Genomic DNA, 27,834 nt, shown 5'->3' on the forward strand with positions numbered 1-27,834 from the left:
TAGTGGAGATAGGGTTTCACCGTGTCAGCCAAGATGGTCTCGATCTCCTGACCTCGTGATCCACCCGTCTCGGCCTCCCTAAATGTTTTCACATGTATTGTCTGTACTGGAAAACAATCCCTGGAGTACACAATTGCTATCTTGCCAAAAAGCAATTTCAGACATCTTGCCAACTGAACATCAGATAATGACTAAGATTAATCACATATGTACCTATTCATGGTCTTTTACAGCAAGTTACTATAGAATCAGGAATGTAATATTCAATAATAAATTCTTTTCATATTTTTTACCTTATACTGTATCTTAAAATTATCTGTGCATTCCCTGTCACGTTGAAATCTAGAACCAATTAGAAAATATATAAAATATCTTAATTTTGGAGAGAGAGTACACAATAAAAAGCAGGTAATGTCTTTCAGTTCAGTGGTATTGTGTTTATTATTGTTGCTGCTGTGTATTCACAGTAGGTTAGGCTCTTGCCTGGGACTGTGCTTTCAAAGTGGCTACTGTCCAGTGCAGACTGTAATCTCCACAGGATGCTCTTTGGGCATCTAGAACCCAAAGCTCATGGAGACACCTTCCCAACACAGTGGGGCTCAGGGTGGTACTATCATGCCTGACTTCTACCATATTCCTCCATAAAAGTTTTCATCTAACATATGATGTGCATGATTAAGGCACAGCCCTCAACCTGCTATGCCTTTGTTTTGCCTGTTACCTGGTTCTCAGAGCCCTGGCTGGGTTGCAATAAGCCAAGATTTTTTTGTTCTTTACTCACTAAAAATAAACCATCTCTCAGAGACAGTTTCCACCTGGTTTTAATCTACAAGCGATACAAGTGGTTCCAGTGAATGTGAGGAAACATTTAATAGCTATAAGAGGAAATCAGAATTCCTCAGGCTGAGAAGCGCTAAGATGTGCTGTCTCCATTTGCTGTTGAAAATAAAATTGGTTATTACATTATGCTTTTATTGCTTATAGTTTTGATCTGACTCCTTCTTTAGATTGCATACCTCTTAACTTCAAGGGTTTCACAGCCTTCTGCCCTTTTAGCTTCTCACAATGCCCACTGTTGTAAGTTCTAGGAGGTAATGTGAAGCGTCAGGGAAAATCTTTATTATGTGGCCCCAAAGAGAAGGAGATAAACGTTTTATCATTAGTGAGTTTAGGCAGAAAGTTTTGAAAATATTTCTAAATTGTGTTGTTTATTGCCTTACTTTTGTGTGTGTGTGTGTGTTTGTGTGTATGTGTGTGAGACAGGGTCTCACTCTGGCATCCAAGCTGGAGTGCAGTGGTGCAATCTCTGCCTCCCAGGCTCAAGCAATCCTCCCACCTCAGCCTCCCAAGTAGCTGGGACTACAGGTGCACACCACCAGGCCCAGCTAATGTTTGTGTTTTTTGTAGAGACAGAGTTTCACCATGTTGGCCAGGCTGGTCTTGAACCCCTAGACTCAATCCTCCCACCTTGGCCTCCCAAATTGTTGGAATTACGGGTGTGAGCCACTGCTCTAGCTTTCATTGCCTTACTTTTGAATTGTGTCTGCTCTTCACAAATGACTTATGGAGTAAAATTATAAATCACTTGATGGTTTAAAATGACCATTTTAATTTAACATTGATTATTATACACTACAGTAATGAGTAATGAGTCCAAGTTCTTGGGCTTAAGTTCTTCAGTTTATATATAAATATAGATCTTCATGAAAAAAAAAAGCAAAAGTCATTTGATCCATAGTATTTTATAGGAATTAAGTACCTGTGAGTGAGGAGGCAGGTAAATGTTTTTTGACTTACAGCAGAAAAATCACAAGTCAGAGAAAAAAAAAAAGGTTTTCGACAACCGTATGTTAATTCTCCTTTTCTTTAGGATATTGCCTGGTTTGATGAAAAGGAAAACAGCACGGGAAGCTTGACAGCAATATTAGCCATAGATACAGCACAAATTCAAGGAGTATGTATATTATTTTTATTTTAAATGATGCATGTATGTGGTGTGCACACATGCAATGCATGCATGTGTCTGTGCATATATGTGAGCTGTGCTGAGATGACCCACATCATTAAGGAGGCCAGGTAAGTCTTATGGTTAACAGGTAACTCTTGGTGAAAGATGAAAGGAAGCCTTTCTGTTCTGGATATTTTTAACCAAAAATAGAGAATATTTAGTACCTGTAATAGGATAACTAGAGTACTAAAGAAGAGACCAAGAATAAGTTAGAAAAAAGAGCTCAGAATTAAATAGATAAGAAAAAGTAACAAAATGAAAACACACACACTTTAAGAGTTTTAATATAAGAAAGAGGTTTAGTTTTTCCTTCCCCCAGAAAATAAGATTTTAGTTAAAATAATGTCTAACAATTCAGAGTCATGTGTGCATCAGAAATGATTCTGTACTAGTTGTTATACAAGTTAAAAAGAATTGCGTAATCATGACTAGCAATATGCATAAACAAGATATTTATATGTATTCATAATTAGTGATGGAATGACCAGCATAATGTATGTCAAAGTCATGCTTAAACAGGTGTGGGGAGTAGAGGAATATAGAAGAGGTAAGTAATAATTTGTTAATTTTCTTCTAATTATTTTAACAAAATTCACCTTTGTATAACAAATGGGATCTTAACAGAGAAAAGCCACAGAAAACAAGGTTTCCTACTTTAAATTGAAGTAAAATAAAGCTTTCCATCTCTGTTAAAATAAGAATTCTAGTAGAGTTTTAGGCTTTCCTTTTTCCTTATCATGCATTTGGAAGAAAAGGAAAATGTCAATAATTTGCCTCTGAATGACAGAAAAATCTTACAAGTATTTATTCTGTTTAGAAATACTGAGATGTTTCTTAAAGCTTTATTAGCAGAGCAACAAATTGTCAGCTAAAACAACCCATCAGAATAGCATGTTTCTTTTAGAGATTATTTCCACAGGACACGGCAACCATTCTAAGTTTGTTTTTTGTTGTTGTTTTTTTTTAACTTTTGCAAAACCTCTTTGTTTAATATACACCTGCAAGATAGGATTCATACTATCAGAAAATAGAATAAGTGGTTTACAGTTGTGAATATTCACAAGCATTCATTTTGGTTTAGAAAGCTAATTTTATGATGGAGAAAGAGCTCAAGAGGAAAGGGGGCATCTTCATCTCTTCCTGAAATTCTTTTTGTTAATTTTGAAGGCAAGGTTCTAGAATTTTGTTAGATAGTATTTAGATTTTAAAATAGGGCTGAGGAGTTCAATTTTACTGGCATGCATGAAAAGATGGTGGATAGAATTTCACTTAATAATCAAATAATGGATATAGCATTAACCTCCATAGCACAATATAATTATCTGATTAACTTCTGAGTTTAGGAATTCCGTGGTTTACTACTCCAGGCAGAAATATCAATCCCTATAATTCCATTTGAATTCCCACTCCACAAAATTTGCTATTTTTTCTTTACTGTGTTAATGTTTGTCTATTACAACTTATCTTTCAAATCTTTTCAGAATCTTTTGAGTGGAACAGGCATTCTTACCAGCAGTTATATTAATATGTGAGACATTTATTTTAGCAGATACTTGCTTCAACTGAAAAACCAAATTAGTACTGAAAGACCCAACATTACTGTCCTTACATTTATCAATTGTTTCTAATAAATAGTGTTGTCCCTGAGGGAAATTATTGGGAATAGTTGTCAACCTGATTTTAAGCACCTGACTAATATCATTTCATCACTTAAAACTTTATTGTTGCAGTTATTAAGTGCTAGTCTCACAATAACTTCTAGACAAGTCAAATCATTTTTTTTATTAGAACTAGTAGCTAGAGAATAAATGGTTGGAATCCTGATGAAAGATTTTAAAGTTGCCAAATTTAAAAAGTAAAACAAGGGGTAAACTGTCCCAGGTTGCAAAGGGAGTCAGTAAAACTCTCATGCTGATGAGTAGTGGAATGGTACCTGTGAAGAGTCACTGTATTCCAGCTTGGACAACATAGTGAAACTCCATCTCTAAATATTTTTAAAAACCTAATTTTAAAAACTAAATTAATGAATAAAACAATCAAAGAAAGATTTCAGGAGTGAGACTGTGTCTAGCAAAATGTAATTTATAAAAAACTCTTACTTTGCCATATAAAGATGGATTCATATTCAATTTCAGTGGACAGTTTTTCTATAAAAGGAAGAATTGTTTATCAATCTTGTTGTCCACAAATGAGTTCTTCCTCACAAGGACACTCTAGCATAAAGATGAGCTAGGAAATAATAATTTGGGGGTCATATTTCCTGTCATATTGACTTAAATAAGTCATTCTCCATCTCAATTTCTTCATCATGTAATTTCAGTTACATTTTATTCTATCACATGTATTAGAATGAATGTTCATAAAACAGCTCCTTAATAATAATAAATCTTAGTTTGAAACCTTTAACTCATGACTGTAAAGGTATTCCTCTGGCCATTTTTTAAAGCTCTGATATTTTGAAAGTCATGATAAAAACATGTTAGTGAAATAGAGTCATAGGAGACAACATGATTCCTAGAATAGTTGTCTGAATACAACCAATTTAACTGATATTGTTTTAGCCCAAGGGAATGGCCTATTGCCAGTACATCTGTCAACAGACTATTTTCTGTGTAATATCTGGTTTAATTAAAGCTAAAAGCCATTTTAGATTCTTTTGGAAACTCAATTCTATAAAATTACAAGGTATTATTTCTGTACATTTTAGCAATCTCTTTTCATCAACCAAAAGTCTTATTTCATTTTTGTCCACAAGAAAGTGTGTTATTGACACCACAGTGTACATTTGATATACCACTGACACATCCAATGCTGGAACCTAGAACTCTTCTCATCAGAGCTGTAATATGTTGCCCAAATAAATCATAAACATTTTTTTCATTTATTAAGTCCAAGAGCCCAGCAAGTTTACTAGTTAGAACTAGGATATTATTACCTGGACAATGGCAACCTCATTTATTGATTTAACTTTTTGACATGGGAAGTGTATAAAACAACTTGACACTACTTTTGATTCAAACAATGTTGTCATGGAAATGACTTTTCCACAGCATAAGGTATGCATATAATTGCTGTTTTGTCTTGCAGTTTTAGGTTGAATTAAGAAAGATAATCAAATCTACAGCAGAAGCTAATATCCAGAGGCATTTAGTACTTGATAATAGTGGTTAAGGATGGCTCTTTTAAAAAAAGTTTCCAAGCCAGGTGCAGTGGCTCACATCAGTAATCCCAGCAATTCAGGAGGCCAAGGCAGGAGGATCGCTCGAACCTGGGAGGCCAAGGCTGCAGTGAGCCATAATTGTCCTACTGCACTGTAGCCTGGGTGACAAAGTGAGATCTTGTCTGAAAAAAGTTTCTTTTTCAATCTTGGCCCTGAATTCATAATACTGCAAAAAACTTTACCACTGCTAAGTCATCAAACTGCCGTGTGGTAAGGTAAGTCAAAATTTCCCTTGACAAAACTCACAAAAAATGAAGATGGTTAAGTTTACAAGAGCAAATGAACTTAACCATTTACACTACTGGTCCAAAAAGGCATGATAAATTCAATTCCTTCCCATAAAATATATGCTGACAAATAATAGTAAATAACTGTAGGCTTTAAACACTTTACATTTTCACAAGCTTTGTAAATTTGTCCAACTAAGGCTTGTTTTCTGCTCTACAAATATTTTAACCATCTGTTATAATGTATCTTAGTAGATTCTACTTCAGATTGTACTTATTTTTTTTCCTCAACTTCTTTGAAAATATTCTCAGCAGTACTTGTTCCACAGAAACTATTTATAGTGGCTAACTTTTCACTTACTTCAAATATAATGTTGGCTCCTCAAAAAGCCAGCAACTGAGCAGTGTCAGTGATATATGTCAACCCATCAAGAGTCAGGGAAAACTACTCAAAATAATCTACCTTATTTTTTAATTGACTGTGGATGTTACTCTCAATGTCTGTAACTATGAGCAACTGTTCTCACCAAATGGCAGCCTTATATAAGTTATGCAGTCTCAATACATTTCTTCCACTGCTACAATCAAACATGATATAATTAACTCAAAATCCATAAATGACTTTCTTTGCTTGGCCAATGAATGAGCCACTTAAAAACTTACTTTGGTTTCATTCTCACTTTCATATTTTAGTTTTGTGAAGAAATTCTGCTAAAACAAGATATTTTGTTTTATATTTTCTAGTTTTTCTGAATGTTGCTTTCCTATAAGTTGGGAATATTGCGATGAGTGCTCAGTCTGCTAATGTTGACATATTTTGTATTTTCCAGCATTATTTAGTGTCATGGCATTAAAAAAAATTAGATGCTGAGGCATCTAATTTGAATATAAAATAACTCACAATCCACTGTTCCTTAAAAACATCGCATTCAAAGTCCACATTTATCTTATTTTCTTGTTTTGAGATGACGGGTATGCAATGGTATTTTAAAAAACTAGGATAAAGTGAAACAGTACAGCAAAACTCAACATGCTCTCAAATTCTAACAGCATCACTGAGATTTGTAGAATGCTGAGCAGCAGCGTAAAGTGATGAGGGTGGCACATGTAGTTTCTGTAGCAGCTACCATCACTATAACCTAAGACAGCCTAAACAATAGGTAAACATGACAGTCAGACAGTTTGTTAAGATAAGGCTGGACGAGGTGGCTCACACCTGTAATCCCAGCACTCTTAGAGGCCGAGGTGGGCGGATCACCTGAGGTGTTCGACGCTAGGCTGGCCAACATGGTAAAACCCTGTCTCTACTCAAACCACAAAAATTAGCCGAGCGTGGTGGTGGGTGCCTGTAATCACAGCCACTCAGGAGGCTGAAGCAAGAGAATCGCTTGAACCCAGGAGGTGGAGGCCAAGATCATGCCACTGCACTCCAACCTGGTTGACAGAGTGAGACTCTGTCTCAAAAAAAAAAAAAGTAGGTAGCCGGGTGTGGTCGCTCACACCTGTAATCCCAGCACTTTGGGAGACCAAGGCGGGTGGATCACCTGAGGTTGGGAATTCAAGACCAGCCTGGCCAACATGGCAAGACCCTGTCTCTACTAAAAACACAAAAATTAGCTGGTCATGGTGGTGGGCATCTATAATCCCAGCTACTCTGGAGGCTGAGGCAGGAGAATTGCTTGAACCCGGGAGGCGGAGGTTGCGGTGAGCTGAGATGGTGCCATTGCACTCCAGCCTGGGCAACAAAAGCAAAACTCCATCTCAAAAAAAAAAAAAAGGTAAACAAAAGGGCATGTCTGTATTCCAATAAAACTTTATTTACAGACACTGAAATTTGAATTGCATACCACTTTTACATGATGCAAAGTATTATTCTTCTCTTGATTTTTTCCTAACCATTAAAAAAATATACAGAACATTCTTACCTTATGGACAATATAAAAGCAGATAGAGGGTCAGATTTGGCCTATAATCTATAGTTTGTCAACCCATGCAATAAAAAATCCACAAAAGAACTTCAAGTGGCATTTTACAAAAGAAGAAATCCATATGAACCGTGCCCTAGTGCTTTTATTCCATTTGTGTGTCTGTATTTAGAGTGTGATTCTCATAGGCAGCATACAGGTCTCTTTGAATATCTGAATAGGATATTGAGACCATTTTCATTTAATGTGGTTATCAATATTATTAGGTTTGAATCTCTCATTTTGCGATTTGCTCTTTATTCCGTATGTTCTCTGCACAGTTTTCCTATTTTTCTGCCTTCTTTTGGATTAAAATTTTTTAGTATTCTATTTCATCTCTTTTTGGAGGAGTAAGGAAAGTGATACTGCTAAGTATAATGTTTTGTTTTGTTATTCTAGTGGTTATTTTAGGTTTTATAGTACCCATCTTTAACTTATCACAGTCTACCTTCAAGCAATACGATGTCAACCTACAGTGTAAGAAACTTAAAATAGTGCAGTATTTCCAGTTTCCCCTCCAAATCTTTTGCTATTATTGTCATATAGTCTCCTTCTAAATATGTAATAAACCCATACTACATTGTAATTATTTTTGCTTAACAATCATCTTAGGGGGAGGGATGGCATTGGGAGTTATACCTGATGTAAATGACGAGTTGATGGGTGCTGACGAGTTGATGGGTGCAGCACACCAATATGGCTCATGTATACATATGTAACAAACATGCACGTTGTGCACATGTACCCTAGAACCTAAAGTATAATAAAAAATTTTAAAAAACAAAAACAAAAAACTCATCTTTTATTAAAGAATTTTAAATAAATATGTAGAGTCCTATGTATTTACTCATGTAGCTAACATTTCTGGTCTCTTCATTCCTTATTCTAGGTACCTATTTCCATTGGTATCATTTTCCTTCTGCATCTAGTTCTTTTTTTCACCTTTCTTATAGCGTAAGCTTGATAATGACTAATTATTTCAAGTTTCTTATGCCTGAAAAGTCTTTATTTCACCTTAATTTTTTGAAATATATTTCCACCAGTTATGAAATTTGAGGTTGACAGTTTTTTCTTTTCATCCTTTCTTTCTTTCTTTCTTTCTTTTTTGAGACACGGTCTCACTCTGTTACCTAGGCTCGAGTTCAGTGGTGTGATCACTACTCATTGCAGCCTTGACCTCCCAGGCTCAGGTGATCCTCCCACTTTAGCCTCCTGAGTAGCTGGGACTATGGGCATATGCCACCATGTCCAGTTAATTTTTTGTAGATACAGAGTTTCACCATGTTGCTCAAGCTAGTCTTGAACTCCTGGGCTCAAGTGAGCTGCCCGCCTCAGCCTCCTAAAGTGCTGGGATTATGGGTGTGAGCCACTGCACCCAACCCAGTTTTTCTCTTTCTTTCTTTCTTTTAGTAGATTAAAGATATTGGTCAGCTGGGCACGGTGGCTCACGCCTATAATCCCAGCACTTCGGGAGGCTGAGGCAGGCGGACCACTAGGTCAGGAGATCGAGACCATCCTGGCTAACACAGTGAAACCCCGTCTCTACTAAAAAATGCAAAAAAATTAGCCAGGCGTGGTGGCAGGCACCTGTAGTCCCACTCCAGCCTGGGTGACAGAGCGAGATGCCATAAAAAAAAAAAAAAAAAAAGATATTGTTCTACTATCTTCTCGCTTGATTTTTTTCAATGAAGAATTTGTTGTTATCCTTATCTTTTTACCTCTGAACATAATGGATATTTCTTCCTTTGCTTTTAAGATCCTCTCTTTATCACTGACTTTGAAATGTGATTGTGATGGGTTTTGATATAGCTTCCTCCTTATTTCTTATGCTTGAAGTTCACTTAAATTCTTAGATTTATGGGCTTATAGTTTTCACCAAATTTAAAAAATATATTGACCATTATTTATCCAAGTATTTTTTTCTGTCTTTCTAGTCTCACCTCTCCTTCAAGGACTCGAATTCTACATATATTAGGCTGCCTGAAGTTTTACCACAGCTCACCAATGCTTGGTTCATTTTTTTTCTGCATTTATTTTGAATAGTTTCTATTGCTATGTCTTCAAAACCAATGATCTTTTCTTCTTCAATATTTAATCTTCTATTGATCCTATCATATATTTTCATCTCAGACATTATATTTTATTTTTTTATTTCTAGAATTTTATTTTTTTATTTCTAGAATTATATTTTATTTTTTTATTTCTAGAATTTTAATATGGATCTTTTTTATATCTTCCTTATCTCTTAACTACTATAATATGTAATATATATATTGGCAGTAGCTTTTAAATTGATAAGTAAAAGTTTTATATATTTAGGGTATAAAATGATGTTTTACATATGTAGTCATTATGAAATGGATAAATTACACTATTTAACATATGCATTATTTCACATACTTATTTTTTATGTGGTGAGAACACTTAAAATCTATTTTCTTGGTAATTTTCAAGTTTACAATATATTATTATTAATTATAGTTACCATGATACACAACAGATCTCTTAAACTTATTCCTCCTAATTGAAATTGTGTATCCTTTTACCAACATCTTCTCAACCCCCTGAATCCCCACCTCCTAGAAACCATGATTTTACTCTCTGTCTGTATGAGTTTGGCTTTTTTAAATTATACATATAAGTGAGATCATGTGGCATATCTAACATTTTGTCAATTCTGGGTTGATGTCCATGGATTCATTTTTATCCTTATCATAGGTCTTATTTTGCTACTTTGCATACCTGGGAATTTTTTTTTTCCCAGACAGGATCTCATTCTGTCACCCAGGCTCGAGTGCAGTGGCATAAACACAGTACACTGTAGCCTTGACTTGGGAGCAGGCTCAAGCAATCCTCCTGCCTCAGCTTTCCATGCAGCTGGAATGAGAGGTACATGGCACCACACTCAGCTAATTTTTTTATTTTTGTAGAGACAGGGTGTCACTTTGTTGTCCAGGCTAGTCTTGAACTCCTGAGTTCAAGCGATCCTCCCACCTTAGCCTCCCAAAGTGCTGGGATTACAGGTGTTAGCCACCATGCCCAGCCCCCTGCCAATTTCTGACTGTGTGCTAAACACTGTGAATTTAAAATTTTTGGTGCTGGATATTTTTATATTTCTATAAATATTCTTGGGTTTCATTGTGGGATACAGTTAAGTTACCTGAGAATAGTTTGATCTTTTTGGGTCTTGGTTTTAAGGTTTGTCAAGCAGGACTGAGCCTACTACAAAGGCAAAACCCTTCCACATACTCTACCTAATGCCCTGTGACTCAGAAGGTTTTCCAGTCTGGCTGCTGTTACCAGGCACTAATCCCAGTCCTGACAGGTATGCACTGTTCAGCTGAATACTCAAGAAGAATCCTCTGCAGATATCTAGATTTATCATTCTGTGACTCTCTCTCTTCTCTAGTATTCTATGCTGCAGACTCTAGCTGACTTAGATTCCTGAGATTCTCAGCTTTGTCTACTCAACTCAGAGTCTGTTGGGCTCTTTGCACTGCCACCTGGAAACTCTTCCAAGGGAGTAAGCCAGAGCAACCACAGGGGTCATCTTGTTCGTTTGCCATCTCTGCCCTTGGTTGCCTTATGCTCAGTGTCTTGAAAAACACTGGTTCATGTATTTTGTCTATTTTTTGTTTGGTTTTAGATGAGAGGATAAATCCTTGTTACTCCGTCTTGGCCAGAAGCAGAAATTCTACCATATGGAATTCTTATTTCTATAATTCCACACTGAGTTTCCTTCCTTTTATAATTTTCTTATCAAAGTGATATTCCCCACATCTAGCATAGTACCTAAGACATAGTAGACACTCCATAAATAGTTATCTGAAGAATTACTTAAACAAGACATTTTGTTCTTAATTTCAAAAAAAACTGTATTTTTGTGCTCTTGCTAAAGAATCTAAGAAAGTTTAATTAAATTTCTTCTGATTCCAGTTTTAAATTCTTTCCAGAGGTATACTATTTTTCTGGGTCTTTAAGACCACATTCCATTTTCCTTCAGTCATTGTAGTAGTTCTCAAGGCCAAGAGTCTCTTATTTTCTGTTTATTCTTCTTGGAACAGAAGAAATATATTCAGATCTTTCTCATTGTGCCACCACCACCAAAAAGCAGGGTTTGTGGCTTGTTCTCGGTTGCACTGACTGAACATTTCAATAGGTTTGTGGTAATTTAAACTAAAATGAACTATAGAAAGGATATAATTCTATTTTCCAGAAGCAGATTAACACAAGAATGGAAAACCCAAGTTTATTAAGCAAGCAAAGATATGCAAGTACAAGCCACTTCGTAGAAAGTTCTTGTGTCCCAAACAAAAAACTCAAATAGAGAACGCTGTCTCATCAAAAATCTTTCAAGTTCACTCTTGGATATTTTTAGAAATTAGGTTGGTGTGTATAGTCCTTAGACAAACTTTAAGTGACAAATATTTGTATAGTGTGGCTCTGTAAAGTATGTCTACTTCTTTCCCTAATACACTACTCGAGTTTATGCATGAAAACTACAATGCTCAGCAAGCTTTTTGTCTTTACTTTTCTTATTATCTACTCCTTTTATTTATTTATTTTGAGACAGAGTCTCGTTCTGTTGCCCAAGCTGGAGTGCAGTGGCATGATTTCAGCTCACTGCAACCTCCACCTCCCGGATTCAGGCAATTCTCCTGCCTCAGCCTCTTAAGTTGCTGGATTACAGGCATCTGCCATCACGCCCAGCTAATTTTTTTTAATTTTTCGTAGAGATGGAGTTTCACCATGTTGGCCAGGCTGGTTTTGAACTCCTGACCTCAGGTGATTCACCTGCCTCAGCCTCCCAAAGTGCTAGGATTACAGGTGTGAGCTGCCATGCACGGCCTCTACTCCTTACTCTATTTCCTTTAACTTTAATGTCTAGAGCTGGAATGCGTGGTGTAAGTGTGTGTGTGTGTGTGTGTGTGTGTGTGTGTGTGAGAAACAGGGTCTCACTCTGTCACCCAAGCTAGAGTGCAGTGGCATGATCCTAGCTCACTGCAACCTCGAACTCTTGGGCTGAAGGGATGCTACCGCCTCAGCCTCCCAAGTAACTGGAACTACAAGTGCACACCACTGTGCCTGGCTAATTTTTTCATTTTTATGTAGAGACAGAGTCTTGCTTTGTTGCCCAGGCTGGTCTTGAACTCCTGGGCTCAAGTGAACCTCCCACCTGGGCCTCCCAAAGTGCTGGGATTAAAGGTATGAGCCACCGCACCCAGCCTAGAGCTGTAATTTTTTTTTTTTTTTTTTTTTTTTGAGACAGAGTCTCACTCTGCCACCCAGGCTGGAGTGCAGTGGCACTATTTCGTCTCACTGCAACCTCCACCTCCCAGGTTCAAGCGATTCTCCTGCCTCAGCCTCTCAAGTAGCTGGGACTACAGGCGCCCACCACCACGCCCAGCTAATTTTGTGTTTTTAGTAGAGACGGGGTTTCACCATGTTTGTCAGGCTGGTATCAAACTCCTGACCTCAGGTGATCCTCCCACCTCGGCCTCCCGAAGTGCTGAGATTACAGGCGTGAGGCACCACAGCCAGGTGAGCTATAATCTTTAAAGTTAATAGAACACAAACAACAGAAGGTAATGAGGAATCAGGAACTATATTATGGTTACCTAATAGGAAATATCCAAACAGAAAAGAATAATGCCCCAGTGGATATGATTTATCCTTTTGACAATATAGGTACTGTGCCAAGAATTGAAATCCAAAAAATTAAAAATCACTGGCTTCAAAATATTAAAAGAAACTACCAAGTGGAAATTAATACATGTATCAAGGCCTACAAAATATAACCCCCTATCAAGTAATTGATGACAATAATTCTTGGTAATATTTAGATAAAACAAATTTTATATTTAAAGAACAATGAATACCTTATTCTCAACAAAACATAATTATAGTTTTAAAAAATAGCTCCAATGATTGCACATCACAATATATATAAATTTTATGTAGCTATAGGAGCATTTAGTATTTTTTTAGGAGCACTTTCCAGTAATCAAGGGCAAAGCCCAATATTTCTTTATTGTACCCCTATTACTGTGTTATTAAACACAGTACTTTAGTGGACATTTTAAGGGATAAACACAAAAGCATTACCATATAGTTTTCACAGATACACTTATATGCATTAATAAACACTAAAGATGAATTGTGGAGACATGTATTCAATTCAAAAGACCATAGTAGGGAGAGGAATGGGCCTGGGAAAGAGCGAAAGTTATTCTTAAGGTCAGCTTTACAGTAAGGAAAAGCAACAAAATTTGAAAACAGGAGCCTTGTCATTTCCCTAGAAGAGAAACTGGACCATCTAGGGGCTCTTTCGGAAAAGCAAAGTGGGTGAAGCCTGAACCCTACAGCCTGCTACAAATACAGCTTTTCTTTGGAAATTCTAAAGAGTGGTGAATCCCAGCGCGCCTTAGGGAATCTCCTTTTGCCATCTATTCAATTCCCCAGCGATCTCCTCCAGTCCCAAGGCTTAGATGGCCACACATCTACCGACAAGGCCCAGGCTTACGAGCACATCCCTGAACTGAACGCCACACTCCAGACTGGTCCTCCTATCTGGAGCTTGAGATGACCCCGCACCAGGAGCATTTAGTATTATGGAAAGATATAGAAGGCCTCCAACAACGCCAAGAACTTAAGGTCCACAGCATCTCACCCATTGTCTAGTCCATATGACTCTGAAACTTATGGTGGGGGTGGGAGGCAGAGGAGCAAGGACAGTGTATTAGTCAGCTCGGGCTTTCATAACAAAGGACCACGGACTAGGGGGCTGCAACAACATTTATTTCCTTACAGTTCTGGAAACTAGAAGCCCAAGAGCAAGATGTCGGCATGATTGGGTTTCACTCCAAGGACCTTGGCTTGTAGTTGGCTGTCTTCTGTCTCCGTCCTCACATGACCTCTCTGTGTGCGATGTCTGCTGTGTCCAGATTTCCTTTTTTTTTTTTTGTTTTTTTGAGACAGAGTTTCGCTCTGTCTCCCAGGCTGGAGTGCAGTGGCTCGATCTTGGGTCACTGCAACCTCCACCTCAGGGTTCAAGCGATTCTCTTGCCTCAGTGTCCTGAGTAGCTGGGATTACAGGCGTGCACCACCATGCCTACAGCCTGTTACAAATACAGCTAATTTTTGTAGTTTTAGTAGAGACGGGGTTTTAATCAGGCTGGTCTCAAACTCCTGACCTCCCAATCTGCCCGCCTCGGCCTCCCAAAGTGCTGGGATTACAGGGGCAAGCCACAATGCCTAGCTCAAATTTCCTCTTCTTATAAGAGTACCAATCAGGTTAGATTAGAGCCCACCTTAAATACTTCACTTTAACTTAATTACTCCTGTATCTATAATTTATTTATTTATAATTACCTTATCTCCAAATACAGTAATATTCTTTTTTTTTTTTTTTTTTTTGAGATGGAGTCTGGCTGTGTTGCCCAGGCTGGAGTGCAGTAGCACGATCTTGGCTCACTGCAAGCTCCACCTCCCAGGTTCACGCCATTCTTCTGCCTCAGCCTCCCGAGTAGCTGGGACTACAGGCGTCCGCCACCACGCCTGGCTAATTTTTGTATTTTTTTTTAGTAGAAACGGGTTTCACCATGTTAGCTAGGATGGTCTTGATCTCCTGACCTCGTGACCCACCCACCTCCGCCTTCCAAAGTGCTGGGATTACAGGCCTGAGCCACCGCCCCCGGCCCAAATACAGTAACATTCTGAGGAACTGGAGGTTAGACCTAAACATATAAATGGCGGCAGGGCAGGGGGCGACATAATTTAGTCTATAACATACATCACCATTTATCTCTTTTATCCTTAAACTTCCAGGGGATGAAGTGTAAGTCAGCATTATGTGCCAAATGGAATCCCCATTTAGGTCCATGGTTCTTTTTTTTCTTTTTCTTTTTCTTTTTTGAGACGGAGTCTCGCTCTGTTGCCCAGGCTGGAGTGCAGTGGCGCCATCTCCGCTCACTGCAAGCTCCGCCCCCCGGGCTCACGCCATTCTCCTGCCTCAGCCTCGGAGTAGAGGGGACTACAGGCGCCCGCCACCACCCCCGGCTTTTTTTTTGTATTTTTAGTAGAGACGGGGTTTCACAGTGTTGGCCAGTGTGGTCTCAATCTCCTGACCTCGTGATCCGCCCGCCTCGGCCTCCCAGCCCATAGTTCTTAGAGTTAGTGCATCATACCCTTAAACACTTAACCAGGCTCTCTGTCCATCTTAGTTTTCAGTATTTCATAATTTTTTGAGTGTTTGCTGTTGTGTGTTTTTACATTTTTGAACTTTTCTTAGATATTTTAGTGAGAAATTGGAAAATGTTTCAATCATCACCAGATACAGGCCTGAAACTGAAACCACAAAGATTTTAGGAATTAGGCAGAGCCCTGGAGGGAGGGAGGATTTGTTACTATTATTTTTTAATGAAAATGCCAATTTTTTGATAGTTTGGTGAAAATTGATGTAATCTTTTATGGAAGCAATTTGGCAATACCCATCAAGAATGTAAGAGTATATACACCTTTTGAAATTTCTTCAGTGGTTTATAACTTGTACTACAATCATTTATTTTGACTCAAATTATCCCAGATGTAGCCAATGGAAGTCCCTTCAAGTTGGGAGAATTACACCTTTTAAGGTGTAATTCCAGTTAGAAATTTAACAGCAGGCCATTTTTAAAGGAGAACAAAGATTTTTTATAAAGATGTTCATTACATCTTTATTTTAATAATGAAAATTGAAGGCAACCCAAATATTTTGGAGAATATTTAATGATTGCAGTATAATGTACAAGGATTAAATCGGAATATAAAACTGCATGCAGGTAATAAACCGAATCTGAATGTGTGTAAGTATTTATGTCTAGAAGCATGTAGATTTTAACTTTATCTCAACTTTTTCTAATGATCCTGTTTTCATGATCAGAACAAAAAATATAATTCAAAGTGTGGTCGATTCTTCCTATCTTTCCAGGTAAACAGGGGCCCTCATTTTTTAATCCCAGCACTAAAGAACTAATGTTTCAGCTTATTGCTTAAGTATCATACATCCCACTGAAAGATGATCCATAAGATGTGTAGTTCTTATAAGAATTATAAAGATAATTCTACATATTTGAAATTATTTTAAAAATTTATTTTACCTCATACTATGATGTTTCCAACTCCTTTTCTCTCTTGATATTGCCTCTTAGATCTTTACTGAGTGAAACCAATTTATAATGTGCAAAAATGGGATCAGAGAAATCTTACCCAAAGTATACACTTTAATGAATATCCTTAATCATTCAGCTCATCACTACTATGATAGAGTGGCTAAGAGTGCTGGCCTTCCGTCAGTTTAGGGGAAGGGGTAGGACTGGGGTTTGCAGCCCTGATATTATGACACCCAGTGTGGTGGCAGCCCAGTGCAGGGAAGCAGAGCCAGAGCAGGGTGAGGAGGGTGTCCATGCAGGGAAGAGGCAGGAGACATGAGAGCAGATGTGTTACCCACAGAGAGATTAATCACATAAATCAATCTATTAAAGACAATGGGAGCCAGTTCTCTCCCTTGTGAAGAGAGGGATAACAAGTATGGAAAAGGAGAAAACTGGAAATAAACTTACAATGTTGACTTGGAATTGGAGGTATTGATATGACTCATGAGTTTCAAGAAATATAGAGAAACAAATATAGATGTAAATGTGTGCATGTATCTATCAATACACACACACACACACATTCTCTAGTTTGGCCACTGACATTCCAGTAATAATGAGTACGACTAGCACCATATCTTGACTGCTAAATAAAATTCTCCACTAAAAGAACCTAGGGATCTTTGGAGAAATGACTAATTCCAGAAGTAGGGCAGAGACAGTAGCAGATGAAACTGGAAAATCATTTTGTGTCAGAAAGTAAGGACATATTCCAAAACTGATAGGGACATGTCAAAGGACAAAGCCAACTTGAAGGGACTTCCACCGGCCACACGTGGGATAATCTGAGTCAAAATAAATGATTATAGTAACAGGTTACAAACCACTGAAGAAATTTAAAAGTCATTAGTTCATACTGCAATAAATAAATTGAAAGTTTGATGAGAAATTGGATTTTGACATAGCTTCAAACTGCCTCAAAACATTTATTAATTACAAAGGGAGAAAGAACAACTTCATAGTGGAGAAGCGTGGAAGAAACCATCTTAATTAATTATACAAGTGCACAGTGCCTGGAATAGGACCAATCAAAATTGCATGCCACTTGATAGGATGCAATGAGAAGAACACAGCATTACTTCTCTAAGATTCTTACCAAAGATGCACAATTTGAATCTAAATGTGAGGAAATATCAAATAAGCTAAAACGAGAAATATTCTGCCAGATACCTGGCTTGCGATCTTCAAAAAAGTCAATGTCATGAACATCAAGTTAAGAATGAAGAACTATTCCATACTAAAGGAGACTAAAGAGGTGTGACACCTAAATGAAATGTGTGATTCCAATGTAGATACTCTTTCACTATAAAATGCATTATTGAGACAATTGATAAAACTTGAAGGAAGTCTAAGCATTAAATGACAGTTATGTAATTTCCTGATTTTGATCATGGTATTTTGGATAAGAGAGAGAATGTTCTTTTTCATGAAACACCATCTCTAAGTATGCAGAAATGATAGAGTATCAGGTCAGCCACTTAATCCCAAGTGATTCAGGGAACGAAGAGTTTTTTATCCTCCGGTTACAAGCATATGGCTGTTATTTTGTCTTACTACTTTTGTTTCCTCATCTATTGTACAGTACTAGTGATAGTATCCATCTCTTTGCATTGTTATGAGATTAAATAAGATGGTAAAGGTAAAGTGCTTATTTAGTGCCTAAGGTTGGGCCTTTATCCTATTTTGGCCTGCTTTTAGTGTGTCTTCCCTTCTGCCCTACTGTTTCCTGTCCATGTTGGTTTCCTTTCCATGGCAACTCTTGCCTCTCCAACACAAAGCTTCATGCTCCCAAAAGCACTGAGTCAGACAGCATGAGTTATTCCTTGCATGATTATACTATCTTCACCAATAGAAAGAGATAATTTGTGTGAAAGGTAATATACAATACACAAAAAATATACAAAACCTCATTTTACAGTTCATAATGCAAATTTTTTCCATTCAAATAGAAGTTAATAATTCACTTTAGAACATTTTTTAAGGTGAGTTAGATTCTATTGCAGTGAATATCTGAGCTAAAGTATAGCATCCTTTCCCTTTTACTCTCCATGAAATAGAATATGTAAAATCTTCTAAAAGAATTTATATGCATAACTCAAGCTATCTTTTTCAAATACTTAAATTTTAAGTACATGTTGGTTATGCATATATGTAAAACTGGTACTTTAATGCTATTATTTATTAAAATATTGGTTTTCTAGAAAATTCCTAGCAAATGTGATTACAACTTTATAAATAGGAAATAGTAAAAAATGCTTAACTAAAGATAGACTGTTTCTTTAGTTTTTTGTAATAGTAACTATGATTCTGTCATTTTCAAACATCAGCTTTATTACCAAGAACTTATCTGTAAGTTAGTGTTGAAGAGGTGGCAGGGTATAGGTATCTATGTGTATGCATAAGTGAGTTGTTTTATTATTGCTGGGTGTTTGGGTGTAAGGAAACAAGAAGACTGTGGGTATGCATCTATCACTGAGAAGACAAAGGAAATCCTGTAACTTCAGCTTTCAACACACTCAACTTGCACTGGGCTGTAAAATCCTGCTAAACTATTTAAGGAGAGGTCTCATAGCAACATACAAGTCTCCCTTTAAGGAGGTGGTATTTGATTTCAGATTGTCTGTTCCTATCATGCTTCTGTACAGTCTTCTATGGTGTTCCCTTAAACTAAAATCCAGTTCATTTGGACATCTCAATATTGGACATCAAGACATGAAAATAAAGTATATTTCCTTAGTTTAGGGCATTTTGAGGCAGGCGGATCACCTGAGGTCAGGAGTTTGAGACCAGCCTGGCCAACATGGTGAAACCCCTTCTCTACTAAAAATACAAAAATATTAGCCGGGCTTGGTGGTGGGTCCCAGCTGCTCCTGAGGCTGAGGCAAGAGAATCGCTTGAACCCAGGAGTCAGAGGTTGCAGTAAGCCGTAATTGCGCCCCTGCACTCCAGCCTCGGTGACAGAGTGGGACTCCATAAGTAAATAAATAAAAATATGTATCTTATTTAATCTCAAAGTATACATTCAAGGTATAAATTTAAGTATAAATTCTTTTTTGAAAAAGTCTACCTTGTTTTGCAAGGAACTATAATAGGAATCCTTGTAAATGTAAAGTTAATTGAGTTTTTTCCCCCACAATATATCTGATTATAGGCAACAGGTTCCAGGATTGGCGTCTTGACACAAAATGCAACTAACATGGGACTTTCAGTTATCATTTCTTTTCTATATGGATGGGAGATGACACTCCTGATTCTGAGTATTGCTCCAGTACTTGCCATGACAGGAATGATTGAAACCGCAGCAATGACTGGATTTGCCAACAAAGATAAGCAAGAACTTAAGCATGCTGGAAAGGTAAAATGAAGACTGTTATCACCATCGTAACATTTAAAGAGAAAAACAGTCAGAACTTTATGATATGTTAACTATATGATATGTTAGCCATCTTTATGATCTATTAATTTCATCTCTTAGGGATCTGTAAAGTGATATGTATTCACAGAGAAATGCATACAGACCAATTTAGGATAGAAGGTAGATATGTTATAGCAATAGGGTTCATGATTTAGAGCACAGGCTCTGGAGTCTAATTAGCTGAGTTAGAATCCAGATTCTATCCTAACGAATATGTGATATGAGCAAGTTATGTCAACCCTTTGTAGACTTCAGGTTTCTCATCTGCAAAGTGGGAATAATAAGAGTATTCACTTATAATTTTTTGTGAACATTGCATAAAACACAATGTTATTATATGCAAAATACTTAGAATAGTGTCTGGAAGACAGCAAGCACTTACTAATGTCAGCCATTATTACTGGGGAAGTTTTCCAACATCATCATTCCCCATTTTCTGGTCATTGAATAATCAAATTTTCTTGAGCAATTTTTCTGAATATTTTATTTTTCAAAACAAACAGGCAATTCAGCAGTTACTGAATGCAAGGCAATGCACCAATATTGATAACATATAAAACAAGGCTTTAGAGACAGGACCAATAAATGAACAATTTATTTAATCATTTGGAAAATGCCAAGACATATAGGTATTTAAGGTTCTTAGGATCAACCATATTCATATGAATATTATATTAGAGACTGAGGGAAACATTATTGTGGTATCGTAACACCTAAGAATTGAAAGAGACATCATCTGACCCAACCATTAACCTGAAGTAGGAGTCCCTTGCACAACATCCCTGTCAAGTGTCCATCCCCATCTCCTACCACCTATTCCTCCAGTGGCAGGCAGTACATTCCTTTCCCAGGCTGCCTGTGCTTGGATAGTCTTGGGTGGTAGGCAGTTCTTTTCCTTTTCTTTCTTTATTTCTTGACTTATTTATTTATTTATTGGTGGACTTTTATCTTACTCTTTTTGGCTTTCATCTTGGTAGAGGTCCAAAATCTGTTTTTCATGACAGCGCTTTAGCAGCTGAATTGTTGTAAACAAGGAGTCTTCTGTTAACTCTACATCCAGGTCTTTAAGATGTTCCTCACATCCGTAATCCCAGAACTTTGGGAGGCCGAGACGGGCAGATCTCTTGAGGTCAGGAGTTTGAAACCAGCCTGGCCAACATAATGAAACCCCGTCTCTACTGTTAGCCTGGCATGGTGGCGCCTGCCTGTAATCCCAGCTACTTGGGAGGCTGAGGCAGCAGAATCACTTGAACCCAGGAGGAGGAGGTTGCAGTGAGCTGAGATTGCACCACTGCACTCCAACCCGGGCGACAGAGCACGGCTCTGTCTCAAAAAAAAAAGAAAGAAAGAAAAAGGTGTTCCTCTCCTGATACTGTTTCAGAGCTCTTGGCTACACTGGTGTACATCCTCTGAATAGCAAAATGATGTTAATATCCTTTACAGTCCGTATCACGGTGAATGTGTCACAATTGGCATAGCATAAATATCATATATATTCATAGATAGGAATGCCAAGCACATGACTCACTGTAATCTCATTTGCCTGAGCCTTAGACCTTTCCACCTTTCTTGCACAAGATAAGGACACTTGGATTGTTTGCTTTTGCTGTATAGTCTGAACTACCTAGCAAATATTCGCCTCAGAGACAGTAAACAGTTGTTTAGACGTCCTTGTCTAATTTAAACATTGCAATAATGTATACAATTTCTAAATTAATGAGGCCTAATTATGTTTTCATCTTATTTGTCATGAGCTTTCGTTGTATATGTACCCTTTGACTTTTCCTTTATGTATCATTAGAGCAACCTCAAACTACACAACAAACAACTCTAATCAAATAGGTAATTGGAGGCATTTTCCTGTGGCTTTTAATAAGTCAATTTACCAAACATCAATTTAGAACATAGACTAATAAAATGTATCAATCCTTCTTCAGTTGCATGTGTAGATTTGGACAAATTATCAAATGTTTAGTTTTTAAGACTTTGAATGGGCTCGGTGCGGTGGCTTACGCCTGTAATCCCAACATTTTGGGAGGCCGAGGCGGGTGGATCACAAGGTCAGGAGTTCAAGACCAGCCTGACCAACATGGTGAAACCTCGTCTCTACTAAAAATAAAAATATTAGCTGGGCATAGTGGCACACGCCTGCAATCCCAGCTACTCAGGAGGCTGAGACAGGAGAATCGCTTGAACCAGGAGGCAGAGGTTGTAGTGAGCCAAGATCGGACCACTGCACTCCAGCCTGGGCAACACAGCGAGACTCCATCTCAAAAGATTAAAAAAAAAAGAAGACAACTTTGAATAGCTTAGTTAGTTTTCAGTTTTTTTAATGACTATTTTCTAAGGGTCTGTAATAATATTTATCCTGTCTCCATTATGAAAATTGTCACAAATTTGTTTTATGCTCATTCCTTTTGTTTTTCCTCAAACAAGTTTTCAGCATTCTTATCCATTTTCTTCACATACTGTGGAACGTTGCAAATGGAGGTTTCTTTGAGTCCGTTTTAAATTAACGAGAATTTTAAAAAACCAACATCAAACTTGGGAGCAGAATCCTTGTGTCCTCACCACAGTCCAGAAATCTAGTTCCCTCCTGCAACCCAAGTTCATCCTCAGAGAAGGCCAAGTGTCTACCTGGTCTTTTCTGTCCCACAGTCCACTCTGCCAATCCGGAAACAGAATGTGAAAACAGGAAGTTTCTCTTTGAAGCCAACACATGTTCTCATGTCCGAAAAGCTATTCTAAACCAAAACTCTCTTCCATTTTGAATCCCATGTAATTATGCATTCTCTTTATAAACTACATAAATATGGAGAAGTATTCATCACATCTGAATTAAATGCCTTTTCACATTCACAGACACTAATATGAGAAATGACTTTATCTCATAAAGAATTTTATAACCACATGCCATGTTACTTTCCTGTAATGTTCCTGAGTCCTTTTAGGTTGCTGTTTTTAATTCTTTGCTAGAATAAGATAATTATGTGATTATCTCTACTATCTTTTTGAGACAGAGAAGTCTCACTCTGTTGCCCAGGCTGGAGTGCAGTGGCATGATCTCAGCTCACTGCAACCTCCGCCTCCCAGGTTCAAGTGATTCTCGTGCCTCAGCCTCCTGAGTAGCTGAGATTACAGGCACGTGCCATCATGCCTGGTTAATTTTTGTATTTTTAGTAGAGACAGGGTTTCACCATGTTGGCCAGGCTGGGTCTCGAACTCCTGGCCTCAAGTAATCTGCCTACCTTGGCCTCCCAAAGTACTGGGATTACAGTCATGAGCCATTGTGGCCGGCCTCTGCTCTCTTTTACTTGAATTGTTTCATAATTTGTAGGAAGCTCCTTTGCATGTGAACATAATGCTCACTAATGTTTTATTCTTCTGTCTATGGAACAAGTTTAAATTGAAATTCAGTAAAAACTTGAATGGGGCTAAACTTAGATCAGTAGACTAAATCTCAATAAGACATTTTCCTTAAGCTTATTATCCTAAAGTGTCATTTTTCTATCTTACTTTCTGGGAGGAAAGGAAGCTAACAATACTTGTCAGGAAAACTTACTGACTTGATATAATTAATATGTCCCCAGTGTGACTGACTGGAATTCACAAATGGGAAAAGATTCACCATTACTAATTTTATTTCTATATTGTATTGTCCTATTTTATAAGATAGCAACTGAAGCTGTGGAGAATATACGTACTATAGTGTCATCAACAAGGGAAAAAGCCTTCGAGCAAATGTATGAAGAGATGCTTGAGACTCAACACAGGTGATTGTAGATTCATACTGACTTCAAAAACTTAATTTTGTTCTGTAAAGGCAGTACTCTTGAATGACTCCAGTGGTTTGCCTGCTAATTCATTTGCTCTTGAGTCTTTCCTAATAATGGCCATGTCGTAATTTCTCATATGACTTCACCAAGAGAAACTAGAGAGGAATTGAGGGCAAGCGCAATTAGAATAAGTATTTTAGGTCCTCTCACATTACCATTAACTATCTGTTACTTAGTATGCACATTTTTCTCATCTTCCTGAAAGAATATTAATGAAATAACATACGCAAGAAAGAAAATAAAATTGCGGGCCGGGTGCTGTGTCTTATGCCTGTAATCCAGCACTTTGGGAGGCTGAGGTGGGCAGATCACTTGAGGTCAACAGTTAGAAACCATCCTGGGCAACATGGTGAAAGCCCATCTCTACTAAAAATGCAAAAATTAGCCGGGTGTGGTGGTGCACACTTGTAGTCCCAGCTACTCGGAGGCTGAGGCAGGAGAATCACCTGAACCTGGGAGGCAGAGGTTGCAGTGAGCTGAGATCACACCATTACACTCCACCTCCAGCCTGGGTGACAGAGCAAGAGAAAAGAGCTCAGCCCTTTATTTTAAATCCCTAAAATAGTTTACATTTTAAATACGAATATATACATAATAAATGCACTTACTCTTTTAATTTTAAACTAGTCCTCCTTATCACATTGACTTAGTGATGCTTTTTATATTACTTTACCAGAAAGACAGCTTTGTACTGTTTTGGACTCATACTTGTAGTTGGCACCACGCTTTAATTTCCTGTATTCTGTGAATGAAAAATTATAATGGATACTTAGAAAATCCTTCTAAATACTGCTAAACCAAATCTCTAACTCTTACACTAGCCATCCTTTCACAGGCTTTGCCCATTCATTTAACAGTATGTAAAGTCAAATTTGTTACACAAAACTAGAGAGTATATGACTACAGAGAAAAGAATTATAATATTATCTGTCTTTTCTCAAAAATTTCTCAGTAGTAAAAAAAAAAAAAAAAAAAAAAAAAAAAAAAAAAAAAAAACACTTTCTCTTTAATCATTCAAAAAATGCCTTTCTACTAAATTATAACATTTCAAAGTCCTCTCTATTTATTACTCTACATTTATTAAATTGACCTTGCTGTAATTCATGCCTTATTATTTGGTAAATTTTGTGCATTCCAGAAATACCTCGAAGAAAGCACAGATTATTGGAAGCTGTTATGCATTCAGCCATGCCTTTATATATTTTGCCTATGCAGCAGGGTTTCGATTTGGAGCCTATTTAATTCAAGCTGGACGAATGACCCCAGAGGGCATGTTCATGTAAGTCGTGGAAATAGTCCAGACCTGGTGGCTCACACCTGTAATTCCAACACTTTGGGAGGCCAAGGCAGGTGGATAACTTGAGGTCAGGAGTTCGAGACCAGCCTGACCAACATAATAAAAGCCCATCTCTACTAAAAATACAAAAATTAGCTGGGTGTGGTGGCAGGCACCTGTAATTCCAGCTACTTGGGAGGCTGAGGCAGGAGAATTGATTGAACCCAGGAAATGGAGCCTGCAGTGAGCTGAGATCACTCCATTGCACTCCAGCCTGGGCAACAAAGTGAGACTCTGTCTCAAAATAAATAAATTAATTAATAAGTTGTACAAATATATAAACCTTGTAAGGGGGTCAAGTACTTATTTACCAGAAAGATGTCTACTTTATAGTGAATTATCATTTAAATCACATGTGTGGAAAAGGTATGCTTGAATTTTTGTTAAGATGGAATTTTTTTAAATATACATGTATTTTAAATTTTGTATTGATATATAATAGTTATACATATTTTGGGGGTACACGTGATATATGCATATAATGTTTAATGATCAAATCAGGGTAATTGGGATGAATTTTATTTTTAATTGACAGACAATAATTGTACATATATATGGGTACAGTGGGATGTTCTAATATACGTGAACATTGTGAAATGATTAAGTTGAGCTAACTGTTTTTGTTATTTAGTCTCTATAAGAAGTACAGCATAACTGGCAAAATACTGATACTGATATAAGGCATGAAATCTGAATTAAATTCCCAGATGAATTGTTCTCTGCTTCAGTTTACTGGAACATGGGAATGTAGGGGCAAAATATGCCTTCTTGTCATTCATTCCTTAGGAAATTTGTGACACATTATGAAACTCTCAATGTGGAGATGGCTTTCTAAAGTAAAGACTGTATATCAGTGAGGCTGAATTCTTTGCTAAGCAAATAATCCAGAAGCAAAACATACAAATGAGTGTTTTCCTTCAAAAATGTCACGTTTGGAATTGAACGCAGTATCCCAGTGAGGCTACTTCTTCCCAAAGCATTAGTTTGGAGCTCCTATTTTGAAGTTCTGGTCACATAGTTATGAATTTATTTGTTTTACAGGAACATCTAATGCAACTGCTAAATTAGAAAAATTAATTTTCAGTATTAATTCTGAGCTGAGAGCCTAAAATATCAGAAATATTGCTAATCTATCATAAATGGCATTGCTAAGCATTTAGAACTAGAGAAATCCATACAATACTTGACTCAAAAAAGTAACATTATATTATTTTTAACAAGCCCACCAAAAAATGCATATCCATGCAAGTATCAGCCTCTTCACAATAACGAATTGGGAGATTACACCTGTTCCAAGGGTGCTGCCATTTAGCAGAGCACACTGGGCACTTCTCTTTGGGTTTTGTTTCCCAAGTCTCAGGACATTCCTTTGCATATCCTTATTGTTGGCGTATTTGTATTTTCAGGATAGGTTCAACTTGAGGAAATGGCCAAAAGTCATTTAAACCTGAGTAATTTCAGAATAACTTGGAATAATTTTTCGTTTCTATTCACATGAAAATGTATTTATTTATTTATTTATTAAGCATTAAGTGAAGTCCCAGGAAGTTTCTTTGTTAGGCACTGATGAGAAAACAGTCCACAGTTCACCAACCCAGTATTCCTAAATCTTACTTGACACCAAAGCCACTTAGAAGTTTCCTAGAAGCACATTTCCTTATAAAACAGAACATGCAAATGGAATATCTGCATTTAAAATTTCAACAGAAGGGCCGGATGTGGTGGCTCATGCCTGTAATACCAGCGCTTTGGGAGGCCAAGGCAGGTGGATCACCAAAGATCAGGAGTTCAAGACCAGCCTGGGCAATGCTGTAAAACTCTGTCTGTAGTCAAAATGCAAAAATTAGCCGTGTATGGTGGTGCATGCCTGTAATCCCAGCTACTTGGAAGGCTGACGCATGAGAATCACTTGACCCCAGGAGGCAGAGGTTGCAATGAGCCGAGATCACACCACTGCAAGCTAGCCTGGATGACAGAGCTAGACTCTGCCTCAAAAAAATTAAAATAAAATTTCAACAGAAATTGCAAGTTCCCTGTCCTATGTTCTCCTAGCCTCTAAAATAGTGTGCACTATTGCCTGTGTGAACTCAAAATATGTTTTCTTCATGTTGCTCTAAACTTTCTGCAGCCTTCTTCAATCCCCAGGTCACCATTCCTTCTGTATAACTAGTTTTCAGTATTAGTAGAAAGCAAGCCAATTAAACATATTCATAGTAATGTAGGATGTTTGATGATTTTCTAAATTCTCACAGAAGAATTTTCATCTCTTTTCATCAATTTCTCTGTCACTACTCTTTCTTTGCTTTGTAATCACACCTATAAAAAATATAAGAAGGCCAGGCATGGTGGCTCATGCCTGTAATCCCAACACTTTGGGAGGCCGAGGAGGGTGGATCATGGGGTCAGGAGTTCAAGACCAGCCTGGCAAACATGGTGAAACCCCGTCTCTACTAAAACTACAAAATTAGCTGGGTGTGGTGATGGGCGCCTGTAATCCCATCTACTTGAGAGGCTGAAGGAAGAGAATTGCTTCAACTCAGGAAGCAGAGGTTGCATTGCAGTGAGCCAAGATCACACCACTGCACTGTAGCCTGGGCAACAGAGCAAGACTCTGTCTCAGGAAAAAAAAAAAAAAGG

At 37.6% G+C, this 27,834-nt stretch overlaps 1 protein-coding gene across 1 annotated transcript in view; it reads left to right on the top strand.

The window, feature by feature from the left end:
* The window catches only part of ABCB5 (ATP binding cassette subfamily B member 5), a 134,991-nt gene that overhangs the window by 82,827 nt on the left and 24,330 nt on the right, over window positions 1-27,834 (top strand). The window contains exons 19-22 of the mRNA XM_017871541.1: window positions 1,871-1,954; window positions 19,762-19,965; window positions 23,698-23,798; window positions 25,000-25,140. Coding sequence (XP_017727030.1) covers window positions 1,871-1,954; window positions 19,762-19,965; window positions 23,698-23,798; window positions 25,000-25,140 — 530 coding nt within the window. The remainder of the gene's footprint in view (window positions 1-1,870; window positions 1,955-19,761; window positions 19,966-23,697; window positions 23,799-24,999; window positions 25,141-27,834) is intronic.

This window comes from Rhinopithecus bieti, unplaced genomic scaffold (assembly GCF_001698545.2).
Source record: "Rhinopithecus bieti isolate Rb0 unplaced genomic scaffold, ASM169854v2 scaffold_5882, whole genome shotgun sequence".
NCBI lineage: Eukaryota > Metazoa > Chordata > Mammalia > Primates > Cercopithecidae > Rhinopithecus > Rhinopithecus bieti.